At 42.8% G+C, this 14858-nt stretch overlaps 1 protein-coding gene across 1 annotated transcript; it reads right to left on the bottom strand.

Moving 5' to 3' along the window:
- Positions 1–13276: 13276 nt before the first annotated feature.
- On the bottom strand, positions 13277–13863 carry LOC133208239 (mitochondrial import inner membrane translocase subunit Tim23-like). The gene is given in 1 exon segment (XM_061345965.1): positions 13277–13863. A coding segment is annotated over 1 exon segment (516 nt). The 5' UTR covers positions 13813–13863; the 3' UTR covers positions 13277–13296.
- Positions 13864–14858: the final 995 nt, after the last annotated feature.

Here is a 14858-nt window from a genome sequence, read left to right on the forward strand (position 1 = left end):
AGCTGGTATAAACTCCACCCAAATGGTTCCTGTGTGTGCTTTGCTGCAAAGGGTATAAACAGTAGATTCTACACAAATTCAATATATATACTATGCTCAAAATACAAGTAAATCAGGTTGAGAACTACCTTCTTGGAAACAGCTAGTAACATGCCTTGTTTCTATGGCACTTAATGAATATTCTGAATTGAAGAAATGCATAAACATAAGGGTAATTTAAATTCCTGAAGTTAATCAGGTTTTTTATACATTTTATGCATCTGCATGATTTTTCATCTGTATTGCATAGATGCATCTTCTCATTTTTAATATGCATCCAAACAGTCTATTCATAATGCCTTTTTACTCTTCCAAATTTCTAGAACCAAGTCTGTCTCAAGATTTTAGAATTCTGTGTCTTACAACAAAAATGATCAGCAAAAGGTTGAAAAAACGTAGAAATTCAAGGCAGCATTTAACTTAGATGTGAGCTTGCCCTTTTGTAATTCAGTTTTTCTATCAGTAAAACAATAATAGAAGAATCTCCTTCAGAAGTTGGCACATCAGCAAATGTCCAATACAAAGGACAACTCCATTAAAGAGAATGGTTTTGTACGTACAAATGTTAGGTATTAAATTTGACAAGGGTACTGCAAATCTTCATTGATTAGCATTTGCAAAGGTCTCTGCAATCAGGGAAGAAAGGTCTTTGCTATGAAACAAAAAGCGTGATGTTATAATCATTCTGCATTTAAAAACTTTCTCAGTCCACCCTAACTAGATACTAATGAACCTTCAAACATTTCTCTGGTTTATTCCAGCAAAAAACCAAGGACTTTCAAATTCTCCTGTGGGTCAAGAGAATTAGATACCTAACAATATAGGTTACGGTTGTTTCTCAAAAGGGCTGACCTTTGCCTGATTTTGTTTAAACTGCTACATTTCCAAGTAAATTCCAGTCAAATCCCCATCTAGTTTATAGGGGTAGAACTGGGATCAGAATTAACTTCACCTTTTAATATGAAACATTTCATTATTTACAAACCAACAAAACAGGTTTAATAATGTAATTTGGGAACTCAAGCACACTGTTTATTTGAAGGGACTTTTAGATCAGTGAAGATGCTATTAAAGTGCCATCAAAGCACTTTTGACTCCATAGAATTAATCATGAAATCTGTTCCTGCCAACTCACTTATCATATCTGAAATATTAATTTTGAGTAAAATTAAATTGGACACCTACCGACAGCAACATTTGCCCTTCAGAACTCCCCTTCACACTGATTTATTAATGCTGCCAGAACAGTGTACCAAAGCAATTTATTACTATTTTCTCGATGTTTCCCTGTGCTTACAAATAGCCCTCCAGAGTGAAAGGTGCTACCTGACAACATTCTGACAAAGTTGCATTTTTCACATTCCATAATGCTCTTCAGCTGTAAGGAAAGGAATTTCATTTTATTATCAGTAGGAACGGGTGATTCATGTAAAAGAAATAAGAGTGGAGATTCTGCGTTGAGTTGCCTTCAAATGTAACATTTCCAATAGTACTTGGTGTGACTTCAGACTGAAGAGTCAACAAATTCTTTTGTTTTATTCATCAGCATAATTTTCTTTGCATGCGACACAGCCAAAGGCATTTGTAGAGAGCATTAGACAGAAGTGGGACTGAAGGTGTATCATTAGCCAGCAGAGAGCTAACGGCATGCAGCACACGTCTTAGTACTTTTAGCAAAATGCCATGCTAGAAAGGCACATCTCATTGGGTGAAAAACAACCAACTCCCTAGTTCCCCATTAACCAAACTGAGTTTCCTTCCCCTGCAGCTAGAAGCCCTGGGATAGATCCACATAAACCATGAATGTTCTGCATAGGGAGTTTTAATGTGACATCATAAAGGTACAGTTAGTGGCAGGGAAAGGTGAAGTCCAGGTGTGCCAAGTCTGTGTTTGAGTTACGACATCAAATGAGCAGCCCAATCCAAGCCCTTAATTTTAAAGCAGCTTCTTTCAGTCTTTGAAACGATTAGCGTCTGGAAGCAGATTAAAAAATAAAGGGCTTTTACTTACTTTCTGTGGAGCTATTCCATCTTTCCTGTTTCTTCCATTTCTCTGTCAATCCCAGTGTTACAGATCCTGTTTTACAGACTTGCTACCTGAGAGAAAGGCAATTTGTAAATACAATGGCTCCTGCCTGTTAATATCCCTGGCTCCAATCCAACTATTCAACCTATGTGTTTATTTTTAAGCCTGAATAGTCCCATTAACTTCAATTGGGCTGCTTGTGTTCTTAAGTAAAAGAGGTGTTTAAGGACTTTGCTGGATCAGAGCCTACAAATGCACACTTGCAATCATCTTTGGCTCTGCTGAAGGTTCCTTCCTAATCATTATACATTCACGTAGGAATTCCTCTTGTTTATACTTTCATACACAAGTTATACTCTGCAACAGGATACTTGACACATTTAATATCAACTGTGTAATCAGAGACAGAACTGTCTATGTGGCAATATAAAGTTGTATATAGGCATTGTGTATGGTATATGCTGAGGGAACACACATAGATGGAAGTAAAACAGAACAGAAGAACACATGGTTGGACATCAGTGGAGGGGAAGCTTTTGGTAATTCACTGGAAGGCAAAGTAAGTCAAACATACACAGAACACTGTCAGGAATGGAGCATTCACAACCTCCCTGGGCAACCTATTCCAGTGCCTCACCACCCTAACAGGAAAGAATTTCCTCCTTACATCCATTCTAAACTTCCCCTGTTTAAGTTTTAACCCATTACCCCTTGTCCTACCACTACAGTCCCTAATGAAGAGTCCATCCCCAGCATCCCTATATGCCCCCTTTAGATACTGGAAGGCTGCTATGAGGTCTCCATGCAGCCTTCTCTTCTCTGAACAGCCCCAACTTTCTCAGCCGATCTTCATATGGCAGGTGTTCCAGTCCCCTGATCATTCTCGTGGCACTCCTCTGGACTTGTTCCAACAGTTCCATGTCCTTTTTATGTTGAGGACATCAGAACTGAGCACAATACTCCAAGTGAGGTCTCACGAGAGCACAATAAAGGGGCAGGATCACCTCCTTCGACCTGCTGGTCACGCTCCTTTTGATGCAGCCCAGGATACGGTTGGCTTTCTGGCCTGCAAGCACACACTGCTGGCTCATGTTCATTTTCTCATCAACCAGCACCCCCAAGTCCTTCTCCGCAGGGCTGCTCTGAATCTCTTCTCTGCCCAGCCTATAGCTGTGCCTGGGATTGCTCCAACCCACGTGTAGGACCTTGCACTTGGCACGGTTAAACTTCATGAGGTTGGCATCAGCCCACCTCACAAGCCTGTCAAGGTCCCTCTGGATGGCATTCCTTCCCTCCAGCGTATCAACCAAACCACACAGCTTGGTGTCATCGGCAAACTTGCTGAGGGTGCACTCAATCCCACTGTCCATGTCAGCAATGAAGATGTTAAACAAGACCAGTCCCAACACCGATACCTGAGAGACGCAACTCGTTACTGGTCTCCAGCTGGACATTGAGCCATTGATGACAACTCTTTGCCTGTGGCCATCCAGCCAGTTCTTTATCCACCGAGTGGTCCATTCATCAAATTGATGTCTCTCCAATTTAGAGACAAGAATGTCATGTGGGACAGTGTCGAATGCTTTACACAAATCCAGGTAGATGACATCAACTGCTTTACTGCTATCCATCAGTTCTGTAGCCCCATCATAGAAGGCCATCAAATTGGTCAGACAGGATTTCCCCTTGGTGAAGCCATGCTGGCTGTCACCAAGCACCTTGCTGTTTTTCATGTGCCTTAGCATGCCTTCCAAGAGAATCTGATCCAAGATTTTGCCAGGCACAGAGGTGAGACTGACAGGTCTGTAATTCCCTGGGTCATTCATTTTCCCCTTCTTGAAAATGGGGGTTATATTTCCCTTTTTCCAGTCATCGGGAACTTCACCTGACTGCCATGATCTATCAAATATGATAGCCAGTGGCTTAGCAACGTCATTCACCAGCTCCTTCAGGACCCTCAGATGGATTCCATCAGGACCCATGGACATGTGCACGTTCAGATTTTTAAGATGGTCTCAAACCAATTCCTCTCCTACAGTGGGCCCAAGGTCTTCATTCTCTCAGTCCCTGCGTCTGCCTTCCAAGGCTTGGGTGGTGTGGTCAGAGCCTTTGCTAGAGAAGACCGAGGCAAAGAAGTCATTCAGAACCTCAGCCTTCAAATCCTGTGTAGCTAGTTCACCTGAGAGCTTCCTGAGGGGGCCTACATTCTCCCTAATCTGTTTTTTTATTTGCTATTTATCTGTAGAATCCCTTCCTGTTATCCTTAATATCCCTAGCCAAGTTTAATTCTAACTGGGCCCTAGCTTTCCTAACCTGGTCCCTAGCTTCCCGGACAATATACCTGTACTGTTCTCAGGCCGCCTGTCCTCATAACTGCAAGTTCTTTAACTTATCATCTGATCTCACAAGTATTCACAGGTCTTCTAAAATGTAATATAACCTGTGAATTTATTTGCCAGGCTGCTTACTAGAATGCCTTCTAGATTATTAAGGTGTTAAATAAAACCAGTTCTAACAATAACCCAGAGATACCTACCTATAACTCAGTGTATCTATTTACCAACTTTTAGGACAGCTAATTTTTCCCCAGTAAGCTATAGAAGCCTAAGAAATTAAATTCTCCCCCTGGATGCAACTGCACAAATACAACGTATAAAACCAATGCAGCCTATTCGGTTTGAGTTTGGATTTAAAACTCTGGATTAACCCTTTCTTTTGATGTTCCTTATATTGTTAGGCCTATACATGTTTTATTGCTTCCTTAATAGGTCCACAATAGTTACTGCTCACAAACATATTTAGGCACTGCTTTGATCAAAGTTGTAAGACAAACATTGTAATGCGCACATGTTAACAAGTTAGGGGCTGATGATCCAAACTGTACCACCATCAAAACAAAGAGTACAATAACCACACAGGGACGAAATAAACCCAAAGTATCAATTTTCAGTGAAAGAGACTGAAGCATGAGAATATACTCCTATTTCACACAGAAAGTGCCCTTATCCTAAGGTAGGAAGAAGCATTCTATACTGCCTAGTCCCTCTTTCCTTTTTACAGCTCTTTGTGCTTTGTTCCCTCATACATCCATCAGAATTAAAAAGAATCAACCCAGTATCTGTCACTGAGACAGTCTTCTCCCTTCTTCATCACAACCAAGCAACCACTTGCCTCCATGCCTTAATGGACTCTGCCTCCTTAAACACTGGTGGAAAAACCCTTGCCTGTGTTGTTCAATCTTCTGCAAGTTACTGGCTTCAATTTACAGGCAGGGATGAATCTAACTCAGAATCCCCTCCCCCAGTTCTTACCTATTTATCTTCCTTAAGAGAAAGAATTTTAGTAGACAAATGGTCTTCCAGCAGCTATTGAGTAGTGCAACAGTGACATCCAATGGCTGGCTACATCAGTCTCCAAAGAGCTCTTCTGATTTACCAGTCCTCCTCTACATTGTTAAAAAAAAAGCGATAACTGAATATTAGCTGCCCCCAGTGCATTTTATTCATTTTATCTCTATATTAAAGCTACTTAGTCAGTTTGATCCATGTTTTCAATGCGCTAGGAATTGTCTTCATATGCAGTCTTAGACACAGACTGACTAGACTTATGGAGCGCTTATCATGTTGCTTGCTAACAAGGAAGACTCAGGAACAGACAGATAAGCAGGTATTCTTTTCAGTCCTCATTTACAGCTGGAAAGGAGGTGCATGTGAGGCACTTTTTGTGAAGAACACAGTTCTCAGAAGTCAGCTGCATTTCTTCATGAATCAAAAATGTAACTAGACCCTAGCAAAACCACCAGAGAGTGTGTGTGCAACACTATTCTGTGTGCAAAGGGAGTGGAAAGGTTATGGAAAGTGTTAAATACAGAATTGCTGCTTAGTTTGAAGGGATCCAGAATTTACATTTCTCAAATCAGAGACCACTCATCTCCAAGCCTGAATGAGAAAAGTAAATCTGAGCTTTTCATTGGTTAAAATCTGAACTCTAAATTTGTATTTATACTTGATGTGAGGAGTCGGCTTCTATAGTTTGAAGGCAGCAGATTCTATTATGCAAATTTTGTAGTATACTTATTTAATGCTGTTTAGCAATACGGTGTGACAAAGGAGTAAGTAAGTTTTATTATTCTGTGGACTTTCACTTACACTACAAGTACCCTATTATGATACTACTCAGGGTGGCTGTGGACCTCCTTTGGCTTGACCACATACAACTGCTCTTACACTTTCTCCCTACAGGCAAAATTACTCCATCTTGACTTTAGAGCTGGTAAGTTAAGTAGCAGAATCTTCCTCAACACAAGACAAAATAAAGCCCAAATAAACTACACCATGCATGACCAGAACGAATCCACAAAAAGAACACCCCTTCAAAGCTTTAACACACAGTAAACAGTTGCCATACTGATCCAGTATTCTGCATTTGCAGACAAGCACCAGACACATTTTTAATTCAGAACACTTGCTTTACATGCTCACATAAAGCACTTCACAAAACATGTAAGTATTCAAACAAAAGTCCAAAAGCAACAAGTATATTATGTCACAGGTAGAGCCAAGGTGCAGCTAAATTCTTTGTTGTTAAAGTTCTGTTTGGAAATGACATACTATAACATATGGCACCTCCTACTTAATTTATTTCTTTCATAAATAATGTTGATTGTCTAAAGATTTGTTATTAGCCAATGCAGCAAGCAGCTGGTATTTTTTAAAGCCTGAAATGTCTACAACTGCATTCTTCTTGGAACTTTTTATTGTATTTGCAGGGAAAAGTCACCATAAGGAACAGCCACTCTTCCCATAAATTGAGGCCTGCAAGCCATGTGTAACTATCCGTTTTCAGTCTACAGGCTTTCCCTTGGGTGCAGGATACTCTCTTATACACACATTCCTTTCAAACTTGGGAAAAATCCAAGGTGAAGGGAGTTTGCCATTTTCCTTTCATCCTCTCCCCCCTCCCTTGCCTTACTTGTCTACTTTACTTTGTTGTTTCCGCTAATTAATGTTACTTTGCCCAAGTCTTATTGTCAGTTTCTTGAAACTATTCAAAGTGCTTCAAGCTGCTAAACAGCTGGCAAAATACACGAACAGTTAAGACTTTAGCCTGAATACAAAATCATTATTTCCAAGAGAGAACAATGTGATCCTTTATGATTTAATGCCTTCTTTTGAACTGCATGTCATTTCTGCTTTCAAATCAATCTGAGTGTGGAAAACAGGTTGAGTGTATTTTTATTAGAAGACACTCCAAATATTTAGACAGTTATTTGAATCATGGTTTGGCAAAATGATTATGTTTGTCAGTCTGAAAACATACAATTTTCATATTTCCCTTACATTAACTGTCTTTAATAGAGATTTATTAAAATCTTAAATGCTATTTACTCTTCTTCACACAAACACACACACACACACACACACCCGGCATGTGTACTTAAAAGAAGCCCTAATAAAAAAATTTGGGATACATTAACTAACATCTGAATTGCAGTTGCAATTCTAGTATAGTCATGAGCTTGTCATTAAAATGCATAGCACAGTGCTAGTGCAGCTGTATACAGCTTTTATTCTTCAGACTCCTAAATGGATAAAACAGATTCTAATTTAATGTAAACTGTACAGATAGAAACATGAGACTATGAGGCTTTTTTATTTCCTCAGGAGAAGCCCAGGTCCTTGAACCCAATGATAACTCCTCTTGGCCAAGGGCCAATCTAGGTTTATTACAAGAGTCCCTGTGCTGCCTCTCCAGGTATGTTTTGCAATACTTGAAGAAGCTGTTGGGAAAAGTGTCTTTTGAGGGTCTACCACCTCTTTTTATTAACATGTATCTGTTAATATTTTCAGGATCTAACTCTCTATTCCATAGCTAGGATACAGGCAAAAGCTGATACCCCTGGAGTCAACTTACACAGAGAAGCACTAGAGCCCAGGGTCTTACTGCTGAGTTACCAAACAAAAATGTCCTCAGCTTGTAGCCTTATACAAATGCCATGCCTTTTATTAATGTCCATAGGAGTTCAGGACAACGTAAACTCTCGCCTCCAAAGATTTAATTAACCTCTGAATTCTAGTTGACCAGTGCATAAACATACTAACTTCATGTCTCAAGTGTTAGTCTGTGTTACTAGGTGCTAAACATCCAATATTTCTAATCAAAACTTGTGCAATTATCTTTAACTATTATTTTGAATTTCATGTATCAGGTCAACAACAAAACAGAAGAAATGCTTTGAAGCTCACACACAAATAAGCTGGAGCAGTTTGCTGAAATAACGTGGAGATCCATCCAAGCACACTAGAAGACCACATAGAAGAATACTCTGAGACTGGCACTCAAAGAGCTTGGCACATATATTTCTCTTTAAGATACTCTTACAGCAGAAATGCAACAGGAGATAATAATGCAGGCTATAAATGACAGGCAGTAGAGCCCATGAACCAGATGAGCCAACAATGTGAGTAAGTAAAGGCTATAACCTTGGAAAGAAGCAAGTCCTTTGCCAGATTTCAGCCCTCTGTAAGATAAACAACAAGGTATTTTCTGGACGACTGTGAGTCCTTCTATTGAGGTGGCAGTGGAGTCTTATTATCTCTGTGGGCTGTAAGTGTCTGTAATTAGCTAGTCACCAATGCTCTAACAGAGGGTATTTTGGAGTAAATATATTCTAATTGTCTCTGTTGGGTAGCTACAGTGATTCCATAGAAAACAACCTTCACACAGGGTATGCTCAGCTTGGAGGCATTGCTCTCTGCTCTTTCACTCATTCACAGAATTTTAATCCTGGATGCCACATAAAGCCAAGGTAGATGTGCTACAATTAAAGACAGAATAAAAATGAAATGAACCAATAGACCAAGGTTAAAAACTGGAAATAACAACAGCTAATTAGTTCCATAGTTGAAAAGAGAGAAGCCCCTGTGCTTCTGTTCAAGAGGCTACTGCTGCTATGAGAATATGCTGGTATTCAAGCAATGTATTTCTCTATTTCTATTTTTTTTTAATGAAAATGATCATTTTTATTATTGATTCCCCATTGTTAAAGCTCAGTGTTTTTCAGTCTTCCTATATCATCTATGATGCCACAGTAATCAGCTACTTCTCCCATACCACAAAAGATTATTCTGTAGTGAAAACAGAAATATTAATTAGTTAATGACAGAAAATTGCTTGACTCACAGACTTCATCCTCTTTTTCCCTAGCTAGAGGCTAAAGCAGTCATAAAAATTCCATTGACTTTTACCCCTTCCTTGCAATACTGGTAATAGAGATGCTCACACACTTAGAGAGCCAAGTTCTCCTGTAACCCACACCTGCAGAGTTAGGGGAATGTGTCCTACTATAGATACATATTTATGGCTAATGACAAAAAATGATTACTTAGTGTCCTGGGTTCAGCAGCAGCAGTCATTTTTCTCCTTCTTGGTAGCTGGTGCAGTGCTGTGTTTTTGACTTTCTGCCCGGGAAAAGCGCTGATAACACAGATGATTTTAGTTGTTGCTCAGTAATGTTTACTCTGACCAACGACTTTCTGAGTCTCATGCTCTGCCAGGGAGGAGGGGAAGCCGGGAGGAAGCAGAGACAGGACACCTGACCCAAACGAGCCAAAGAGGTATTCCATACCACAGCACGTCATGGCCAGTATATAAACTGGGGCAGCTACCCGGAAGAGCTAGATTACTGCTCAGGTCAGGCTGGGTATTGGTTGGTGGGTGGTGAGCGGTTCTATTCCCTTCCCTTGTTATTTCCCTTATCATTATTATTATTGGTGATAGCAGCAGTGGTTTGTGTTATACCTTAGTTACTGGACTATTCTTAACCTGTGGGAGTTACATTATTTTGATTCTCCTCCCTATCCCTCCAGGAGCAGGGCAGGGGGGGAGGAGGGGGCAGAGGAAGGGTGGGTGTCAGCGAGCAGGCTGCACGGCAGCTGGGCTTAAACCACAACACTTAGAAAAGCCATTATGCTACTCTATTGTCAGAACGTGTTATATGCAAGGACCTTGGCCACATGCTCCTGGGTTCATTGGGAATGTATATAGAAGTGCAAAATAATTTAATTTGACTCACACATTTAGGGAAAACATAAAAGGTAAACATTTTATATATATATGACTTTTTTTAACTTTAATGACTCAGGTCCAAGACATGGGATACAACCCTAGAGCAGGGGTCCCAAGACTGTTGGCTGATATTCAAGGTTGAAAACTGATGACACAAAAATAATTTCTCTGTAAAGAAAACAGTCTCAGCCCAATGTAGACCAAGGAAATATTTTAATTTCCCAATTCAAGACCTATGACCTGAGAACACTTCCCCTTCCCTATTCTTCCCCTGCCCCTTTCTCCATAGAAACTTCACATGTTAAGCTACATTTATCACTAAAATTTAAATAGCATGCTTGCTTTCTTTCTGTAATGCGTTTATGGTGTTTCATGTATGATCTTTTGGATATACATTTGTATGCATTAACAGTACCTATGTGAAATATCATATATTTCATAAATGCATATCTTATTATGTGGAGGTGTAAACCTTGGGAAAAGTTGCAGAAACACGTGATAAATCAATTATTTATGCCTTCTTTATTGCATCACTGGCCAGATAATTCTGTGTTCCCTGGAGCTTTATTCTAACATTCCAATCCAGTGAGCAGATTACAGCATCCATCATTCATTTGAAATCAACAAGCCAAATAAATATTTCTTCCACCTGCCTCAAGTGTGAAATGTCACCTCTTTTCTACAAGCACCAGTAAGATTCAGTCTTGTCCGGGGGGGGGAGGGGGGGGAAGGAAAGAATGAGGGGGTGTGGAGTAGAAACTATGTGGCTGACTGGGTTTAAACCATGACAGTTCTTTTTGGTGCCCAACATGGGGCACGAAGGGTTGAGATAACGACAGATCTGTCCGGATTAATAGTCACTCATCACAATGCTGATTTATTGGCTCTCAAAGTTGTTTCTCTTGATATCACAGTTTCAGAATGTGGTACCTTACTTAGATGTTGCCTTCGTAGGCGTGGTGACCTGGTTCAGGAACGGCAGGGCGACCAATCCCAGGCCGCTCGGTCCATCAGCTCACAGACACCAATATGGTGGATGGCAAATGGTGTTTATTAGTGAACAACACGGCCTTATATTACTTAGGTTGACAATGTCACTTCCGTCTACCGTTGATACTAGCTGGTCCCCCTGATTTCCTGACGGCGCGGCAATTAGCATATCGTCCATATATTGAATAATAGTCGCGGTCAGGTTACTGTGTCAAACCGGTGCCAACGCCCAGTCCACTGTGATCTGATAAACAGTGGGCGAATTGATCATTCCTTGAGGCAACATTTTCCGTTGGAAACGTAAATTGGGGCGTTGGCTGTTTGGAAATACAACAGAAAAAGCAAACCGTTCCTTGTCTTCCTCATGCAGAAGTATGGAAAAGAAACAGTCCTTAATATCAAGGACAGCACAAGGTTGTCCTTCTGGTATCATAGAGTTCATGGGCAACAACATTTGAACAGGACCCATTGGTTTAATTCTCTTGTTTACTTCATGCAAATCATGAAGAAGGCGAAATCCCTTGCCGTGTTGTTTGGGTATTACAAAAACTGGGGTGTTCCATGGGCTAGTGGAAGGCTCTATATGACCTCGTTGTAGTTCACGGTCAACTAGATCAAGAAGAGCATCCATTCAAGGCTTTGACAGGGGCCACTGCTCGACCCACACTGGATCAGATGATTTCCATGTCAGTCTAATGGGTGGAAGTGGGTATGTGGCAGTGGCCCTTACAGTAAATTTGTCACCCTAGATTTAATAGGACTAGAGCGTCCCTTCCCAACAGGGGTGGGACTCCTGACATGACATATGGAAAAAGGGCAGTAGTGTTCTCCGGTCCCTTTTCAGTATGAAGCGTTATTGCTATCAATTGAGCACTCTTCCGAGCTCGGGTTAATTCCCTGACTTCACCCACAATAGGGGCATCTTCCAATTTCCAATTCGAGGGCCAATTCATCTCAGGGATAACTGTAATATCTGCTCCGGTGTCAATCAAAAAGGGGATACTAATGGTAGTGCCATCTAAGGTATTATAGAGGGAACAGATCCCCCACACCACCAGTGGACTGTCACAATTTACTGCCAGGGCCACCCTGGGGTCTCGCCCCCAAAGGGTGGTCCTTGCCAACTCTGAGATAGAAACAGATTCGACTGGGTTGTTGGTTAAGCCATAAAGTTGGTCGCTTCTCAAAGAGGCAATGGGTTCGATGGGGCACCTCGCTCCATCCGGGGTCGGCATAGTTGGGCCTCCTCGTGTCCCAAGTGGGAGAGGGCCGTGCACGGCCCAGATGCCCTCTCACCCTCCCGTTTCCCTGAGTTTTAAATCTACATTCTTTAATGAAATGCCCTTTCTATCCACAGGCCCAACACGGTCCTCTGGGTTGGTTTTGGCGTGGGGGGAACACTGTTGGCGGGTCCTCCAACCGAGGGCAGTTTGCTACAACGTGGCCCGCCTGACCACATTTAGAGCATACCATCACACTAACCATTATGGTGCGAACAGCCGCCTGTATTGGGGCTAAATGCTCTTCATTCGCGACATGCTTAATTATGTCCGCGATGCTTGAACCCACCGACAGTGATCGCAGAATTTCTTCAGTTGTTGAATTACACTGCTGACGTAAACATTCTGCTACGACCGGGCCCTTTGCTTCCACAGGCAGGGTCGAAGAGTCGACCGCTGCCTGGAGACAATCCACAAATTGTGTAAAGCTCTCACTTTCATTTTGCTTTATTGTGGACCATGATGATGGTTTAGCAATAACTCCAGAGGCTGTGCGAATAGCTTCTCTGGCTGCACGAGTAGTTGTCATAACTTCATGGGCCTGCAAGCCCTGGGCTTGTGCCTCGGAGGTAATAACTGTGGGATCTGTACCCATTAACTGCTGCAGGCTGGAGCCATGTAGTAGGTGATCCGCCGCAGTTACTCAGGCCAGCTGTTTTGCGCAGTTATCCTCCCATTCTTGTTTAAAAACAATAATTCCTGCCCCATCGAAAATCAATCCACAAATTTGTTTTATATCAAACGGGAGCATATCATCTCCCCCAAAGATACCATCTATAAGAGTGGAGACCATAGCAGAATTAAGGCCTTTATCTGCAGTTGCTTTAACAATCGCTTGTACATCCTTAGGATTTATTGGCGAAGGGACCCTCTGTCCCGCAGTGGCTGCCCTGCTCAGAGGGACTGCCCAGCTATGGAGTCCTTCATGTGCTTCCAGTTGTTGTAGAGAGCGTAGAGGCCAGTCAGTGTCAGACCTGCAATACCACCTCGTACTATCCCACGCACTCCACCAGTGCTTTTGTAGAGCATTCCTGTCAAGGTTCCAGCAGCAATGGTATTCAGGTCATCTTCTGCACCTTGTGTTTTTTCTATGATGACTTCAAATGCACTTTAAAGTAGAGCCAGAGGTCCCAGAATGTTAGCCCATAATGCTCCCTGCCATGTCACCATATCTAGAATTTGTACATTTCTAGGTTTTGACCATGCCATATTCTGTGTCTCTTTCAAGCCAAGTTGCAAGCCATTCAGTGCACCGAATGCTGCTCCTGTCATACAACATCCTCCAATGGTAAAAAAGGCCAGCTCAAATCTGCCTCGAGTTTTGTTGGCTCCTGTGGGCAAGATAAATTCATCTGTATCCTGTACTAGATATCTGGGGTCCAAGTTTAAATATGGGGACAAAGGGCTCATTCCAGTTAGTAGCACTCCAGCCAGGTCAGCGTTGGAGTAGCCAACCCCGCCGGTGCCCTTGGAGTTGCTACAGCCCTCCATGGCGCCGCGGGGCCTCCCGGGTTTTGGCACCACTTGTTGCTTTCGTAGGAGTGGCAGCCTGGTTCAGGAAGGGCACGGCGACCAATCCCAGGCCACTCGGTCCATCAGCTCACAGACACCAATATGGTGGATGGCAAATGGCGTTTATTAGTGAACAAGACGGCCTTATATTACTTAGGTTGACAACGTCACTTCCGTCTGCTTCTGTTTACATCATAGACTAAACGCTATTGGCTATCCGGAGAGGGGTCCTATCTTTCCGTACAGTGCGACATCTTCCGACCGACAAGCCCTAACTGCCAACACTTAGACCTGGTATTTGCTGTGTTACTGTTTATCAAGTGTGGGGCTTGGGCTAAGGTTCTTGCCTCACTGGATTTTATGGCAGTAACTTGTAATACAGGCGGGCTCCTGCAGCAGGGCGGGACGGACGTGGCCATGGACTGGTACCTGGCCATCCCGCTGCTCTTCACCGTCCTGGCCCTTGTCCTCGCCTCTGTCTTTGTGACAGGGAGCCGAGGGGGAGTGGACCCAGGAGCCAGTGGTGGCTGAAGCAGCCTGGGAGAGCGGCCCCCGGGACCAAGTGGCAGTGGGATCAGGGTCGGAGGCCGGGAAGGAGGCGGGTGCTGAGCAGAGGGAGAAGGCAGCGGAGGAGCCGAGCCCTGCAGCCAAGCCCAGCCCCACAGCAGCCAAGAGCAACCCCTGGCAGCCACCCACTGAGCTCCACGAGCCTGAGCCCCAGGAGGATGCAGGAGACCGTGCAGCATTTCCCAGCAAGGCAGAGGAGGAACATCTGGACTCAGAAAAAGAGAAGCTGGTGGTGGGGGAACCGGCAAGCACAGCAGCTGCACCAGCCCCAGTGACAAGTACAGCAGCATTGTTAGAGGGTTCTGAAGGTTTTGAATGGCCTTTAGGTACCCTTGGGACCTGCCTGCTGATTGTGATGGGGATCAGCATGTTGGCAC

Source organism: Neopsephotus bourkii, unplaced genomic scaffold, assembly GCF_033783945.1.
Source record: "Neopsephotus bourkii isolate Nb327-2 ecotype Australia unplaced genomic scaffold, CSIRO-AGI_Nbou_v1 NB_246, whole genome shotgun sequence".
In the NCBI taxonomy this organism is placed as follows: domain Eukaryota; kingdom Metazoa; phylum Chordata; class Aves; order Psittaciformes; family Psittacidae; genus Neopsephotus; species Neopsephotus bourkii.